Source organism: Branchiostoma floridae, chromosome 6, assembly GCF_000003815.2.
Source record: "Branchiostoma floridae strain S238N-H82 chromosome 6, Bfl_VNyyK, whole genome shotgun sequence".
NCBI classification, from domain to species: Eukaryota; Metazoa; Chordata; class Leptocardii; order Amphioxiformes; family Branchiostomatidae; genus Branchiostoma; species Branchiostoma floridae.
In genome coordinates this window covers 25,564,954-25,582,252 of record NC_049984.1, presented here as the reverse complement: position 1 = coordinate 25,582,252, position 17,299 = coordinate 25,564,954, and the positions used below count along the sequence as shown (strand labels likewise).

The following is a 17,299-nucleotide window of genomic DNA, read 5'->3' as shown; positions in this document are numbered from 1 at the left end:
TTACCCTAACCCTAGCCCTAACCCTAACAGGAACCCTAACCCTAATACTAATCCTAAGCACTCTCAGAAAAATGGTCGAAATTTGCATGTTTTCTATCAACTTCAGACCGAATTATGACCAAAAAACACAATTCCTCGGAAACAATTTTTTCTACCACGAACCCCTTACCCTAACCCTAGCCCTAACCCTAACAGGAACCCTTACCCTAATACTAATTTTAAGCACTCTCAGAAAAATGGTCGAAATTTGCATGTTTCCTATCCATTTCAGACCGAATTATGCCCAAAAACACAATCCCTCGGAAACAATTTTTCTACCACGAACCCCTTACCCTAACCCTAGCCCTAACCCTAACAGGAACCCTAACCCTAATACTAATCCTAAGCACTCTCAGAAAAATGGTCGAAATTTGCATGTTTTCTATCCATTTCAGACCGAATTATGACCAAAAAACACAATTCCTCGGAAACAATTTTTCTACCACGAACCCCTTACCCTAACCCTAGCCCTAACCCTAACAGGAACCCTAACCCTAATACTAATCCTAAGCACTCTCAGAAAAATGGTCGAAATTTGCATGTTTTCTATCCATTTCAGACCGAATTATGACCAAAAAACACAATTCCTCGGAAACAATTTTTCTACCACGAACCCCTTACCCTAACCCTAGCCCTAACCCTAACAGGAACCCTAACCCTAATACTAATCTAAGCACTCTCAGAAAAATGGTCGAAATTTGCATGTTTTCTATCCATTTCAGACCGAATTATGACCAAAAAACACAATCCCTCGGAAACAATTTTTCTACCACGAACCCCTTACCCTAACCCTAGCCCTAACCCTTACAGTAACCCTAACCCTAATACTAATCCTAAGCACTCTCAGAAAAATGGTCGAAATTTGCATGTTTTCTATCCATTTCAGACCGAATTATGACCAACAAACACAATTCCTCGGAAACAATTTTTCTACCACGAACCCCTTACCCTAACCCTAGCCCTAACCCTAACAGGAACCCTTACCCTAATACTTATCCTAAGCACTCTCAGAAAAATGGTCGAAATTTGCATGTTTTCTATCCATTTCAGACCGAATTATGACCAACAAACACAATCCCTCTGAAACAATTTTTCTACCACGAACCCCTTACCCTAACCCTAACCCTAACAGGAACCCTAACCCTAATACTAATCTAAGCACTCTCAGAAAAATGGTCGAAATTTGCATGTTTTCTATCCATTTCAGACCGAATTATGACCAAAAAACACAATCCCTCGGAAACAATTTTTCTACCACGAACCCCTTACCCTAACCCTAGCCCTAACCCTTACAGTAACCCTTACCCTAATACTAATCCTAAGCACTCTCAGAAAAATGGTCGAAATTTGCATGTTTTCTATCCATTTCAGACCGAATTATGACCAACAAACACAATTCCTCGGAAACAATTTTTCTACCACGAACCCCTTACCCTAACCCTAGCCCTAACCCTAATAGGAACCCTTACCCTAATACTAATCCTAAGCACTCTCAGAAAAATGGTCGAAATTTGCATGTTTTCTATCCATTTCAGACCGAATTATGACCAAAAAACACAATTCCTCGGAAACAATTTTTCTACCACGAACCCCTTACCCTAACCCTAGCCCTAACCCTAACAGGAACCCTAACCCTAATACTAATCCTAAGCACTCTCAGAAAAATGGTCGAAATTTGCATGTTTCCTATCCATTTCAGACGGTATCAGGACAGTTCGGCACATGGACACTTCGGCCCCAAGCCCAGGACACTTCGGCCCCATGTCCAGGGCACTTCGGCCCCAAGTCCAGGACACTTCGGCCCCAAGTCCAGGACACTTCGGCCCTGCTAGTTCCTGTGTGCGTGGGCATGCTATGCAATGTACAAATTAATCTCTTAGCTCGCAGTTGTAAGGACATTGATTTCGATATTTACGATGAACAGTTAATACCAGTCGGGTGTTTTGAGCAGTAGATTCGTTTTTAAGCTGTACATGTAAGTTACCTATGTTGTACATTAAAAAAAAAAACCGTAACAGGTCACGTTGTGGAGTACTTCATAGGACTGTTTAAGACGGCTAACTATACATCGCAGTAGGTAAGACTTCAGGTAAGCTAGGGTCATGCAGAAAACCGGAGCAAAAAGGGATCTTCATGCCCCGAAAACGCCAAAAAATTGTTATCACTAATGACGATTTCCTCGAGTAAACAGGAGAACACTATATAATATACTGTACAAGTAAAATCATACGTCCTAGAATTATACGTTATTTAGTCAACTAAGGCTACGTGTTAGATAACTATTGTGGAGTAGACTCGGGGCCGAAGTGTCCTCGGCTTGGGGCCGAAGTGTCCTCGGCTTGGGGCCGAAATGTTCTGATTGCCAGGGGGCCGAAGTGTCCATGTGCCGAAGTGTCCGACATTCTACCCAAACTGACCCATTTAAGCGACAAATTCCTTTATAAAACATACATCCTTTATTCAGTACATTCAATAAATTTGAACAGTGCATTTGAACAGTATATAACTTGTACGTGAAATGTCTTTCAGTTCCAAAGCTTGAAAAAATAACAAAGTCGATTCGTTATGTTACAAACTGTTGCACGCTCCGCGCAGTTTTCTCCACCCGCTCCAGTGCTCCAGTTTGTCGAGTTCGTTCGTATCAAGGGCGGTAAATCTCTGCCGGCTTTCGTGAGGCATTCCCGGATCTCTGTGCTCGTAAGAATCTAGTTCACTACGAACTCAGACACGTCTTTCCCGAAGAAAGGCAGCGCATTTTGTTCCTCCAGCTCTACTGAAGTTCTGGTTCCAAAATGGCGGGCCCTGGTGATATTGTCATCTGCGGATCATTTAACTTAAATTGGGGGGTGGATCAAACAATATTTTCAGTTTTTCCGTTTGAGCTGTGCATAAATTGAAACGAATTTTATTGTTTTTACATTTTTCAGATAATCTAATATTGTTTTAAGACGGCAAATGTTTTCTGAACAAAGAAACGCAATCCCCCTGCCATGCCTGTATTCATTCCCCTATCTTGGCAGATGTAATCATACTTTTCATTGGCCACGATTCCTGAATATCTCATTCTGATTGGCCAGAGTGCTGTGTGTCTGTACTTCTGATTGGTTCAAACTTTAAATGAAACTATTTAATGCACGTCTGTTCCATCTGTTACGCCGTCATAACCAACATGAAATGGGGCCTTCTGATTGGTCCACGTCCCCTGGATATATGATAATATCGGTTATATGTTCAGTACAAGATTGAAGCTCAGCTCACAAGGGTTTAGAGTCAAGTGCAATTTTACAAAACAAGTGTGCGTTCGTGTAGAACATGGGTCGGGATTGTTAGTAGAAGGACTTATGTATGATGATCGACACAACAATGATACAGTGATTTTGTCAAGTTTTCTACAACTATTAGCACAATGAGTTGTAACATACATTCGCATAATTCCACCAGGTGCCATTATACCGCCACCTCAAAAAACGTTGTTATAGAGGCCTTCTCAAGATTGCCTTCAACACCTAAATATCTGAATTGTATTACATTTAGGATATTTAACATTCGGTGTTCAAGACAATCTTGGGAAGACCTTTATACTAACGTTTATGAAGGTGGCGGTATTATGGCACCTGGTGGAATTATGATAGTCGTTGTTATGTATAATCTAAATATTTCTCACTATACATGGTAGTGTGCTTGTGAAGGACTGGTACCAGGTGACACCGTGTCATCGCCCACAGCCGGACCGCCGCCTGATCCAGTGCCCACCGCTGAGGTCACAACAGTCGAGGTGGCGTCACCCTCCGAGCCACAGCCTATTGCCAGTGAGCTATCCTTACCGCTATACCATTTCTGAACGACCGGTTCCTATGATCGCAGAATAAACCGGGGCACCGTGTGGCGCAATCGGCAGCACGTTTGACTCAGGTCCAGAAGGTCCTGAGTTCAAACCCCGCCGTGTCACCGGAAAGGCACTTAACACGACTTTCCTCACTTCACTCAAGTGAAAAATGAGTATATAGGCTACAAACGTCAGCAAGTTGAAGTTGGTAGCCTCAAAACGAAAGAAAGAAGGTTCTAGTGATAGGAACCGGCCTTGCCCTTTGACACAGTATAAATCGGCGTAAAGATCCGCATTAACGTCATTATCATATACTAGTAGTAGCTATTGCCATATATAAATTACATGAATTAAACAAGTCAGGTATAACAGAAAGGTATTTAATTATTACAAACCTGTCAGTATTTTCCAAGTCTAAGGTCAAGTTAAAAAAGTAATAGGCCCACTTCTAGTATACTCATGTCTTTTTTTTTTACAAACGTCAACTGATTTGTCCACTTTGTTCATTCAAAACCTATTTCTAATCTCCTGAATATAATTCAACTTCAACAGGACACAATTCAGCTAAAAATTGCGGTATTTCTTCCTTTCCACAGACAAAAAGAAAATTGCAGTGATCAGCAAAAGGCTAATGACAGTGACCACTACTGGTTGTGTGATATGTTTAATAATAATTGATTTGCATACATAGGGCTCCAGATTCATCTGGCTGATGGTAGATCTCCGCTTGAAGGCCGGGTGGAGGTTCGAAACGGTACCGGCCAATGGGGCTCCGTCTGTGATGACAACTTTGACCTGCAGGACGCTTATGTTGTCTGTAGACAGCTCGGCTTCGGGGCGGCACTGGAGGTGAAACTGGCAGGTCATTTTGGGGAAGGTTCGGGGAACGTCTGGCTGGACGAGGTGGCCTGCAGGGGCAACGAGACGAACCTTGGAGACTGTTCTGCTGAGTCCTGGGGGCGGAGTGACTGTTCACACAAGGAGGATGTAGGTGTCGTCTGTGAAGGTACTGGAACTTCTTCAGCAGCTAGGTTTGAATGTCGTGACTAGATCTATAAAGCGAAAGATTTCTTCAACTAATTAATTCCTTAAAGTTTTCTCAAAATGGTTGTAACCAGTTGCTGCTTCAACAATCTACCCAATAGTAAATTTTGTCCCACTGCACAGAATTCAAGTGACCAATGCCCGTAAGGCATTTGAAGGAAGTTAAGGTCATAACAGCCAAAAAGTTCAAATTACTTGACATTTGTCGTGCCCTGGGATGGCTCCTTTTGTGCATTTTGCGACTTGCAGTCGCAAAATGCCTTCCGGCCAGTGTAGTCGCCGTTGTGATGTTGTGATGTTGAGATGAACGGACCTGTTCAATCCATGCCAAACATTTGTATACCTGTTAAAACAGGCATTATTTCAACATGTTCGCACTAGCGCAGTGGTAAAGTTTACGCATTCTAAACCAATGCACCCGGTTCGAATCCAGAGAGGTAGATTTTTTCAACTTTTTTTCTTTCTTTTTTACATCCATTGAAATACTAATTTTTACATCCATTTGGCCACACCAATTTATTTCTTTGGTTAACGGATTCGCCGCTTCGTTTTTTTGCCGAATAGAAATAAAAATTAAAAAAAAAAACTTAAAATGCCCCGCAACAGAGCTCACTCAAAAACAGGCAATGTGTAGTGAAATTTGCTGCAGTTCACGCAAATTTTAACAGGTGGCGTCTAGATCTGCTGCAGTTCAGGCACATATGTGAATCTCTCCATGCGCCAATATCAGGTTTAGTTACTCTGTTCTATTTATATGATATTCTAATAACTAGAAAAAAAACGTTCACACACGCAAACGTTGGCAAAATGCCAGCTTTTTTAAAAGCACTTGTTCTTCCTATCACGAAGTTGTTGTGTTAAGTCTCTATTACTTTGTCTTTACTTACTATATGACTATGTATAACCGTCATCGACGCAAATACTATATTTATATGACATAACATGTGTACACAAGAAAGCTGTTAACAGGAATACTATATTACAATGATAAGGGCAGCATAGAAAGTCGAAACATTGTATGACATAACATGTGTACACAAGAAAGCTGTAGTTACAAAGTTGAGCTTTGGTCCAACACAAGGCAAACACTCAATGAATTTCAGTCCATCTCACTCTCCGACCCTCATCAGATGTCTGAATCACTGCGCTGACGTTCCGTAAGACGGAAGTGTGATGACGTCAGGAGCGAATCATAAATGGTGGGAAGGCGGAATCTACCACCATCACGGGTCAGTGAAGGTTGATGCGCTCGGATCACTTCCTACTTTCGGAACGTAAGCGCAGTGAATCAACATCTGACTACTTTTGGAACGTAAGCGCAGTGAACCAAACATCTGATGTCGACGAGATGGACAGAAAATTCATGGTGAGTATATCCTTTGTGTCGGACCACATCTTAACTTTGTGATTCTACAAGCACATTCGAGCAAGAAAACTGCTTTTTTTATTATTTACTTCCAAGACAGGCATGGGCAATTTAGCATTGCACTCAAGTTAGTTACTTACTTGACAGTGCGACATACAAAGGACAGAAGGTAGTCTGATAGCTTTTTTAAGGTGCAAGGCAGCAGGTTGATATCCACGTGTCTATATGGTACGGTGCTCATTCCATGTTCTCTAGGTCAAATGCCCTGCCGTTACGCCACCCGTTCTCTCTCTTGCTTTTTCCTTAGGAAAGTAATGTCCTTGGCCTTTGTGTTCCTAGGAGACGGGTCCATGCGGCTGTTCGGAGGCCTCGCGCCGTGGGAGGGACGGCTTGAGTTCCGTCCGTGGCTGGCGGCAGAGTGGGGCACCGTGTGCCATACCGGCTGGACCCAGGCTGAGAGCGAGCTCGTTTGCAAACAGCTGGGTTATACCGGAGGAGTCAATGCCAGCCTGGCAGCTTTTTGGGAAGGAACGGGCCGGGTCTGGCTAGGTGACGTCACCTGTAGTGGAGACGAGACCAACATCCTGTCGTGTGGTTTCAGCTGGGAACCTTCTGACTGTGAGCATGGACAGGATATAGCAGTTGTCTGTACAGGTTGGTTTTACCTCATATTCTTGTATCTTTTGGGTCTAGATTTTACGGAAAGTGTCTCTGCAATTTGTGATAAAATGCAATTTATGATAAAAACAGTTGGTCTTACTTTAAAAATAATTCAGAACTTTGTATCTTAGCCTGTGTTTACACAATCTCTCGATGGCAGGAGGCAGCAATTGTCAGGCCGGTCTCTAGGAGTGCGGTTTAGTCAGGCTTAGTTGTATCTTTGATGTTAATTTTTTTTTTACAAAAGATTTATGTACTCTTTGTGAAAAAACAGGCATCGAGAGTTCGATTGCCCGGGTATCCCTGGCTAGAGTTTCTGCCCATCGTTGCTCAATCCACAAAGTGTGATGATGTGCAGATGACTTCGGTTGGGCAGGAAAAAGGTGGTGGAAGGAGAGGGATCGACTCTACCGTCAAATACCGTGCCCTAAGACAAAGTGGATATCAACGCACTACCCTTGCAGCCTCCAAAAGGCTATGGGGCTCTTACCTTCATAAAAATCTGTTATGATGGCAGAATACTGTTAGGAGAGAGTTATAGATTATAACTTTCGGATGTCCATAACTGCGATGATGACTAATCATTCTCTAGATTCTGATTTACCCTTGTCAGGCCTACGCCACATTTCCTTCCCGTGGCCCGGCCGGGTTGTTTACGAAAAACAACAAGGAAAGCCTATGCCAAAAATATGCACAAGACATGCTGTTGAATTATTTTGGTCCGTTTTGTGTTCTTGTTGTCTTTTATATCGTACTTTTCGTTCCCAAAACTGCCCTGTCGGAAACGTGACGTTAGCATAAATGGAACGACAGCGATCACATCATATCATCCAGTCAATAATTGGATAATGACCGCTTTACCGCTTTATGTTTTAGGCGTCGTGTCTGTCCGACTAAACGGGAGCCAGAGTTCATCAGAAGGCCTACTGGAGATCCGTCCCGGAGATGGTGACTGGGGAACGATCTGTGATGACGGGTTTGACGACAGGGACGCTCAGGTGGTCTGCAGACAGCTCGGGTATCGTGGGGGAGTCGCGGCGGTGGGAGGAGTTTTTCCTCAAGGGACTGGCCTCATCTGGCTGGACAATCTTGGCTGCTTAGGAAACGAGTCATCTGTAGCGAGGTGTCAGATCAACAAGTGGGGAGACCACGACTGCACCCACAAGGAAGACGCAGGAGTCATCTGTGTACTGGGTATGATGCAGGCATTCATATATGTTTGCGAATTTTTAAATGGCGTATTCTATATTGTTGATTATTATGTAATTTAAAACTAAAGTTCTTTTAGCGGATAACAAATTTCTTTGCAATATAGACACAAAATCACAGAAGACGTTTCGATGACAGTAGGGCGCCTCCCTAGTTCCTCAGAGCTTCGGCTGTTTTTGTTTAACGTTTTCATCGTGCTCTCAATCTTGTGCTCTTTTCATGTCTACCGGCTGTCCAAAGCAAACCTCTGCTTGGAGAGTACTAACTGGCAAAATTCCACACTGCATTGTTACTGCTTATCATTCGGTCCCAAACCACAAGTATTGTTGTATATACAGTGATGAACATTGTTATATACATATATAGATAGACGTATATATAGATTAAAGTAAATAGTGTATTTTTGTTACTTGTTTGACAGAAGACGACTGTGCTGAGTATCGTTCATCAGGATGGACAACAAGTGGGGTCTTCAGAATCGGCCTCCTCCCCTCTGATGTGGAGGCGTTCTGTGACATGAATACCGCAGGTAAGGCCACAGCAAGTAAATTTTATAAATGTCATCCTCCGCAGACTGAAAAAATATTGAGATAGGGCGAAAAAAACAAGATGGCTAAATTTTCCAAATATGCAGTAAACATTGTAAAAAAAAAGGATTGAAGCGACGAAACATGGTATCGCAACCAACAAGACATTCATTCCTATATTCAAGACGTGAACTAGCGTTGTAAAGTGCGGTAGATTTGTGTCACTTACCAACATGGCAACTACACTCATGGCTTCCATATTGGTGCCACTTTTACAACTATGCAACTAGTTTCACTTCTGTAACTGCAATCATTGCTACCACGCTAGTGTCACTTCTACAAGTACAACCATTAGCCTACAACACAACACGCTTTACCATTTTGGTACTTTCTCGTCATGACCATCTCGGAAGGAAAAAAAAACTTCTTGTCTGAAATCAGTCAAAAATTAATGCGCGCGCTGATGTCATCCATTATATTTTATTGCTGTGGCATAATGAGGAAAACTTGTACTTCAACTGCACTTTACACTAGGGCTTTCAAACTCATTATACATTATTACTTGTTTATCTTGAAATTGTTTATTACGCACATAAAGATCTAATTTGCAGAATTACTGAGAAATTCATGAAATTCAATAATTGGTATAAATCAATGGTTGATGTTATCCACCCCCACCTAACTCAGCTTTTCCCCCTACCCGTTCAGCTTTCCCCCTACCGACTTCCCCTTGACCCCCGCTGTACTTCATCTGTGCCACAGCCGTTCATCATTACCCCCCGGTGTAATTCCGCTTCTCCCCCGCGCTTCCGCTTTATCCCCAATGGCTGCCGGGCACAGACCTCCAATGTCCGGCAGGCACCTACAGCATGCGTTGTTGTAACAAAAGACACAAAATTACAATGTTTTCAGTATAAGATTCTACACCGGTATCTTGCGACAAACAACTGGCTACAAAAAGTTAACATCAAACAAAGCAACAAATGTAATAATTGTAATGAAGACCACACTATTGAGCACCTTTTTGTATATTGTCATGAAGTTGTACTTTTCTGGAAACACTTTTGTACATGGTGGAAAATCAAAACACAGCAAGATCTGAACATAGATGAGAACTTGATTATATATGAAATATCTGAAACATACAGAGACAACAAGCTTTTACATTGTATCCTTATTGCCAAATATGTAATTTACAACTGTTTTTTGAAAGATTTGAAACCAAACTTGAAATACTTTAAAGCTAAAATTGCCAATATGCCAATGATAGATATCCCTTAGATACACCTGTTAAGTCAATCACAGACCAATGATCAACGCTTGTTATCCCTCTCTCTCTCTCACCCAGTTCTGTTATACCACATGTTAATGTTTTTTTATTGTGCTCCAATGATGTATATGTATGAGCTATTGTGTATTATGCTGAAATATTGAATAAAGTTTGAATAAAAAAATTAAAAAAAAAAAAAAAATCTTTACCCCCCGATGTAATTCCGCTTCTCCCCCGCGCTTCCGCTTTATCCCCAATGGCTGCCGGGCACAGACCTCCAATGTCCGGCAGGCACCTACAGCATGCAAAACGTCAAAAGTCACCTACCTGACGTTTAGTCGTTGGAAAACTCATATTGGCAGAAAAGTATGGCTTCTAAACTGTCCGTCTACGAAATTTGAAGCATTTCCGTACGGTGCAAAGGTCATCAAAGCAGCTAAACGCACCCCGGTGACCTTTTGAGGACAGCATCAAAACAATAGAAAGAACACATATTCTATACTGCCCACCTTCAGACAATGCACAAAATAGTTCTACACTACTTCTGCAAGTTTGAAAGAATTTCAATAAACTATGACTCAGTAGCACTGATTTTCCTGGGAAGTGTCAATGGCTGTAATTCCAGTCTCAGAATGTTAGTGATAGGCAGGACCATGTCCCATAATGGCAACATGTCTTTAATAGGGCAGAAAATGATAGCAGAAGACAAAAACAATGCCAAAACAACTGTCAATGTGATGAATTCAGTCCTCTACTCCATCACAGACTTAATTTTTACAGTTGAAAGGATGATAAACTGCATATTGGGGCACTTTTGGGTGGTGCATAATGCAAAAATGGCAATAAGATCTTGTTTTAATAACATCTTTACAACTTTTCTGCCAATGTGCCATTGTAAGACACTGAAATTAGGCCATGACACTTGATTTGTGCTGCTTCCAATTAAAAACTACCAAAAAAAAACCCAAACAGGAGGTCTTTTCCATGGGAACTACTCAAGCCACAGTGTCACACAGGTGAGAAATGGCTCAGTATCATCCAGGCATATGGGCAAGTTGTCACTCCCTCATGCTGGTTAGCTTAAAAAAAGTGGAGAGATGGGAGCCCTTGTGTCATTCTGATCTATACAAGACATTGTGAAGACAGCTCTGCCCAGTAGACCCACATCAAGACGACATCATACCACCGAGAAAGAAGAAGGGGAGGCTGCGTCATGCCGGACAGTTTAGAGCGGGCAACAAACCGTGGAACCGAGGGATCACTCTCCAGCAGGTAAAAGCCATCTCTTTCTATCGTAGGCCAACAGAAGATGAGGAGGGTTTATACATCAATCGAGACAGGGGGGGAAACATTCTACGGCATTCTACGGAACGACACTGAAACTCTAAATGAGGTAGGAAGGACTATGGTGCTGCGTCCTACGAAGCTGGCAGGTAGCAGCAGGATCTCAAGGTTTGTGGGGGAGAAGGAAGACAGCGATGAGGTGGAGGGGTATCGCATCTGGTATGCCAAGACAGCGGTCAGAGCATGTGTGAGTGCACAGAGAGAATATGACAAGCGACTGCCACAGTGCGAGGTCCTAGTCAGACTGTCATACAAGGGAGAGAAGAAGAAAGGCCTGGCTACTGCAGAGACACTTGTGTGTGACACCTGCGAGTATGTATCCGACCTCACAAAGTTCTATACGGAGAGAGAATCAAATGGAGTAGGTGCCAAGGCTGCAGTGCCAAACTTCGCAGTGCAAATTGCCATGTCCGATTGGAGTGCGGGTAATCAGAGAGCTGGCAGCCACCCTCGAGCTACCGGTACCATGCCAATCTGGACTACAGAAGATGGCAGTCAAATACAATGACCTAATGGTTAGGCAGAATGAAGAAAACATGGCATCTTGACGAGAGAAAGTGCATGAGATCCACCTCCAGAAGGGAAACCTACCTGACAGCGGCATTCCAGTAGAGGTTGACTCCCGCTACCAAAGCCCGCTCTTTTCTGCAAGGGGGAGAAAACCAGGCCAGCCAAGTCCCAACAGTGTCACCACCATAGCTGAAAATGTGACTCGAAAGAAAGTTGTTGTCAGTTCGCATGTGAGAAACAAAATCTGCCAAAAATGCAACCAGGGGCAAGCACTACCGCACAACTGCCTAGCCAATATCCCAGAGGCAGTCATTGGGGACGAGAAAGAGGCTTCTAGGGAAGCTGCCAAGAAAATACTGTCTGGGCCCAGGCCGACACCGATAGGGGAGGTTGTGGAGGATGGAGACAGCAGTTCTTCCAGAGGCATCAAGAAGTCATGATGGACCTCATGATGGAGGAAGCCGGACAGAAGGTCACAGCCTTCAAAGACATTGTCCACCTTGGTAAAAATGTAAGAACCAGAGTGAGCAAAGCCCCCTGGTCCAAGGACATGTTCCCGGGCAAGGACAAGGCAGAGAGGGACCTTGTGAAGAATCGTTTTGGCAATGACCTACGCAAGAGGCTGAATGCGGAGCACCAAGAGGCCCGGAAGAAGTTCCCGGGGGAAAAAACAGATGGCTGCAAAAATGAAAAAAGTGATGGGACATGGGAGCAATACCTTATTGCTATGCAGACGATCACGACAAATGTGCTGAAGGTTCGTTGATATGCAGGCATCCATCTATATGGCCGTTCAAAACCATACCTGACAGGGCGCAGGGTAACATCACCCCGGACACTGGTGACCTTCAACTGCTTAAGACAATTATGGAGATCCGGCTGGGGAAGACAGCTTTGAAGAAGACACGTAAGGGGAGGAACACAAACAAGGTGGGAAGTGTCAACAGACAAATCAGCAAGACTTGTGCAAAAAATGTGGTTCGTTCACGTACCTTAGCGGGGAGAGTAGCAGCTGCAATCCATTCTTCAAACAATGGTACAGGGATGTCAATAGCCCTCAAACGCGCCGCGGCAAATATTCCACTTGCACCGAACTCGGCCGCTGTTCCTGCATTAGAGGGAATGGAAAGAGAGAAACAGTATCACCGGTCGTACAAAATGGAAGTGCAAAACAAGATAAGACTGGCAGCCAAGATTTTGAAAAAATATGCCGCATATGACGACAGAAAAGAGCAAAGAACTTGCAAAAGCAAACCAGTGATGACAGGACAGTCTAAAGGTAAAGGTAGACGTAAGGGTGGGGCTAAGGGTAGAGGCAAAGGTAAAGGAGTGAAGAAGACAGCAGTGGAACATTCATACAGCCGTGGTGCAGAAGAAGAATCTCCAACTGACTACTCATCAGACACAGACTAAGAAAGAACTTTTTAGTCTTACCTTGCCTACTCTACTCCAAAATACAAACTGGCTTGTCTCCGTGCCGGTTACACTCCTGCTTCCTTCGGCATGTCTTTCTCTGATTATTGACTGACTGTTTCTCCAAAGACAGATGATGGAAGTTCAGGCAGAGGGGAGTGTGACAGAGATGGCTAACGTGTAGATTTTGTAGATCTAGTCTACCAGAACACACCATGTAAGCTGCTCTATGGACATAGAACTGTCGACGCGTGAACTGGGGGGGGGGGGGGGATGTGGGGACCTGGAAACCACGATACGTTTATAACACCGTAAGGGGTGTCTTTCTTTCTTCCACCAGTCCACAATAAGCAGGATGTAGAGGGATCAGGCTCTATGTTTGACTCAATTTTCCTCCTGTACTCAAGACACCAAGCTTGTATATCATCCATACAGAATATAAGGGATAGCAAGGTAGAAAGCAGGGGAAAAACGTGCACACTGTGAATAAAATTACCTTCAACTGACTTATAACTGTCTGCAGATGTCTCCTTGTACTGTATTGGGGTGTCAGATATCAAAATGTTGGGAAAACAAACCTTATTGGTCGAGCCCAAAACAGTGTTTGGGCACAGGCCTCCAATGGCCGGCAGGCACCTACAGCATGCATAACATGTAAGAAAAAGGCTGTCAAAAGTCACCTACCTGAAGTTTAGTTGTTGGAAAACTCATATTGGCAGAAACGTATGGCTTCTAAACTGTCCGTCTACAAAATTTGAAGCATTTCCGTACGGTGCAAAGGTGATCAAAGCAGCTAAACGCACCCCGGTGACCTTTTGAGGACAGCATCAAAACAATGGAAACAACGCATATTCTATACTGCCCAGGAAACCAAAAACATGGCTAAAAACCTACTTTTTTCGCAAAATGAAATAGCCAGAACCCTTACCTGTTTTTTTTCAGCTCCAAAATGCCAACATTTCCCAAGAAAAAGGCCTCTAACACTTACTTTTAACAAACCAGGTTCATCATTTGCCGGATCTGCGCATGTCTCTAATGGTGACCTTTCACCTGCCGTCAACCCGAATTGCATGTAGTCGACACTGAAATTGTTCAGAAAGTAACAATAACTGTTGCGCCACGGAACATGAAATAGCCCATTCTCTAGTACACCTACTGGGCGACCTTTCTGCCAAGTGGCGTTGTTGCATCTACTTATCGTCGGCTCCAGGAATCGTCCAAAAACCTTACGAAAACTAAATATCCAGGATTCGTACTTCCGGTGCCGTCAATCATGGTGATTGACAGGACAGAAAACATTATTATGCATGCCCATGTTTCCATATATGGATCGACCTCGTGAGACCTCGACAGACTCAAGTTGAGAGAGATTAAGTGACCGCTGCCCTCCCCATGATAGGACGCCATCTGAATGCTTTTAACACGTAAATAGAATGTGACGCTACACGAAAAACAACTTCAAACACACAACACATATATAGTCGTGCGACTGTTATTGTCTATCGTTGTGGACAACGGTTGTCTTTAGACATGCGTTCAGAGTATTGCGGGACACCCGCGGTGCAGGATACCATTGCGGTGCGTGCGTGACCCACAGTGACCTCTTGCTCGCAAATTAAAAATGGCGGGAGAATTCCTTATTTTGTCAGGCGTTCAGGCCGTTTTTTGGATATCCAGGAATCGTCCTCCTGTTCAAGCCGTTTTCTGGACATCCAGGATGCGGCTAGGGGCTGCTTGAGCCGTATTCTGGATATCCAGGAAGCGTCCTCCTGTTCAGGCCGTTTTCTGGATATCCAGGATGTGGACCGGGCAAAGGGACGCCATCTGGATGCTATTAACACGTAACTAGAATGTGTCGCTATACGGTAAACGACAGTGACTTTATCCCATCTTGACTGCCATGTGTTAATTAATTACGCAAAAAGTATCTCGGGCCTGATACGTAAGTAACATGTAAACATCGAAGTATCATTATCAACATTCGTTTAAGTTCTGTAACACCAGGAGCTGACAGAATAAATTCTACATAAACCTCTTGCGTGGAGGTACAAAGATGGCGGCCTTCTGACCACGAAAATAACATGCAAAATAGTCCCCGCCCTCGAAAACAGGAAGTTCCACCCCCACGTACACGTTCTGGATAAACACCGTCGTCTATCCAGGAAACGTCCTGTTTGCGACGATTTCTAGATATCCAGGAATCGTCCTTCTGCTCAGGACGTTTTCTGGATATCCAGTATTCGGCCTAGTACGAAAAGTAGATACTGACGAAAGTTGGATACCACAGGCGTTTCACAACTTCTTCCCAGTCTGAACTGAAAAGGCACATGCCGTCAGCAGCGGTTTTTTCCCTTCCGAGATGGTGTTACTCAATGCTTGCATTTATTTCTTATAAGGCGTGTGTTCGTTCTCTCCAAGCAGAGGTTCGGCTTGAGTTGTTTGCGTGATTTAAAGTATTTTGGCGAGTTTTCTATTTTGCGACGTTTTTTTCATGACTAGACGTCTTCTTATGTTTGCCTGGTGGACAGGAAAGAATCGGTGCAAAAAGGTCTAGACATGTCAGAAACAGTCGGAGTCGCACTTCATGCAATGGAGGGAGTGTGGAGTCGTCGAAGTCCATTCTCTAAAATATTTGATCGTCACTTTAAAATATTCACGAAAATGGGCATCACTATACTTTGTTTTACCCACAGACGGCGGCTGGACCGTGATCCAGCGGCGGCAGGACGGTTCGGTTCCCTTCAACCGGACCTGGGAGGAGTACAAACTGGGCTTTGGGAACAAGAACGGGGAGTACTGGTTGGGAAACGAGAACATCTATATCCTGACTAATCAGAAGAACTATGCTCTCAGAGTAGACCTGGTGGACTGGAGCGGAGACTCACGTTACGCGGAATACAGCAGCTTCAGGTGAGTAGAACGCCCCCTCGTTAAGTATCATAAGTGAATGCAGTCGATGATCTGGATCTTTCCATTACGAGTATTTTCAGCAATGAATCAAATACAGAACATGTAGATTCTAGGCTACACAATAAAAAATTATTAGGACGTAAATGTGTAAGGCGTTTGTTTCCGTGTGTGTTCATTTACTTGTTGGGTTGTGGGTTTGCATTTTGTGTCTGTCCGTCTCGTGTGTACATATATATGTAAGCGTGACTGAGTGCGTGTGTGTGGATACATTCGATGCGAACGCAACTGTTATCCGTAGAATCAAACTTTTGTGGTTATATTTTGCTTAATGTCCCTATCACCCATACACTCAGATTATCTAGTGAGGCAGATCAGTACAGACCTCAGATATCCGGGTATTCAGGCACCGCGGGAGACTCGATGAGTATCTACATCAACGGTCAAGGGTTCTCCACTGTGGACAGGGACAATGATGACTGTGGTTGCGACTGTTCTCAGCAGCACGGACAGGCCGGCTGGTGGTTTACTGGCTGCGGCCTCTCCTTCCTCAACGGTCACTATCTGGGGAACTGTGGGAACTCCTGTCCACAGAGGCAAGGTGTGGTGTGGTACCACTGGAGAGGCTTTACTTACTCCCTCAAGTCTGTCTCTATGAAGATCAGGCCATGAACAACATGCTACCTATTTGATATCTGTAAGAATTTTCAAGTCATCAAATGGGGTTTGGACTTTTTTTTAAACGGAATCTATAACACCGAATTTTGTCTGGTTGTACGTGAAAGAAAGACCTATGCAGGATCCAGTCATGCTATTCTGTCCTGTATTACTATCATGCGCTGATCAAGGAATCTTGTTGAAAACCTTCCATTTCGTATCAAATATACATTATAAATATATATTTGAAAGATAAAGCAGCTGTAAGCCAGGTTGTACAAGAAGCCGCAAGGCTATGAAAGCTATCAAAGTGTATATAAGGGAACTTGTACAAAAGTTGCCAGAAAGACTGTAAAAATCTTTGAGAAGAACAGTAAGATTTAGTGTTATCTGTAAAATGTGCCTTTACTGTGCAGTCTACATTCTACTACTAGACACTTTTAAATTCAGTTGTTGTCAATGAATTGATGAAAAAAGTCAATTCCGAACAGGCAACATATATTTATTGTCTTTGTGGACTTGACAGT

The 17,299-nt window shown here is 43.5% G+C and overlaps 1 protein-coding gene and 1 long non-coding RNA gene across 3 annotated transcripts in view; one reads left to right on the top strand and one right to left on the bottom strand.

Annotated features, from left to right (window-relative positions):
* LOC118417855 overlaps positions 1-17,290 on the top strand; it is a 21,769-nt gene extending 4,479 nt beyond the window's left edge. The window contains exons 2-8 of the mRNA XM_035823606.1: positions 3,716-3,848; positions 4,557-4,871; positions 6,615-6,929; positions 7,812-8,129; positions 8,566-8,673; positions 15,902-16,118; positions 16,472-17,290. Of these exons, the coding sequence (XP_035679499.1) occupies positions 3,716-3,848; positions 4,557-4,871; positions 6,615-6,929; positions 7,812-8,129; positions 8,566-8,673; positions 15,902-16,118; positions 16,472-16,787 (1,722 nt within the window). The 3' untranslated portion in view covers positions 16,788-17,290. The remainder of the gene's footprint in view (positions 1-3,715; positions 3,849-4,556; positions 4,872-6,614; positions 6,930-7,811; positions 8,130-8,565; positions 8,674-15,901; positions 16,119-16,471) is intronic.
* On the bottom strand, positions 10,143-16,647 carry LOC118417856. Of its 2 annotated transcripts, none has more exons than XR_004831397.1 (3): positions 16,501-16,647; positions 12,788-12,903; positions 10,143-10,236 (listed from the first exon to the last, which is right to left on the bottom strand). It is a non-coding gene; the product is annotated as an uncharacterized LOC118417856 (long non-coding RNA). The 2 variants fall into 2 exon arrangements; XR_004831398.1 differs by lacking the exon at positions 16,501-16,647 and adding an exon at positions 14,197-14,254.
* Positions 17,291-17,299: the final 9 nt, after the last annotated feature.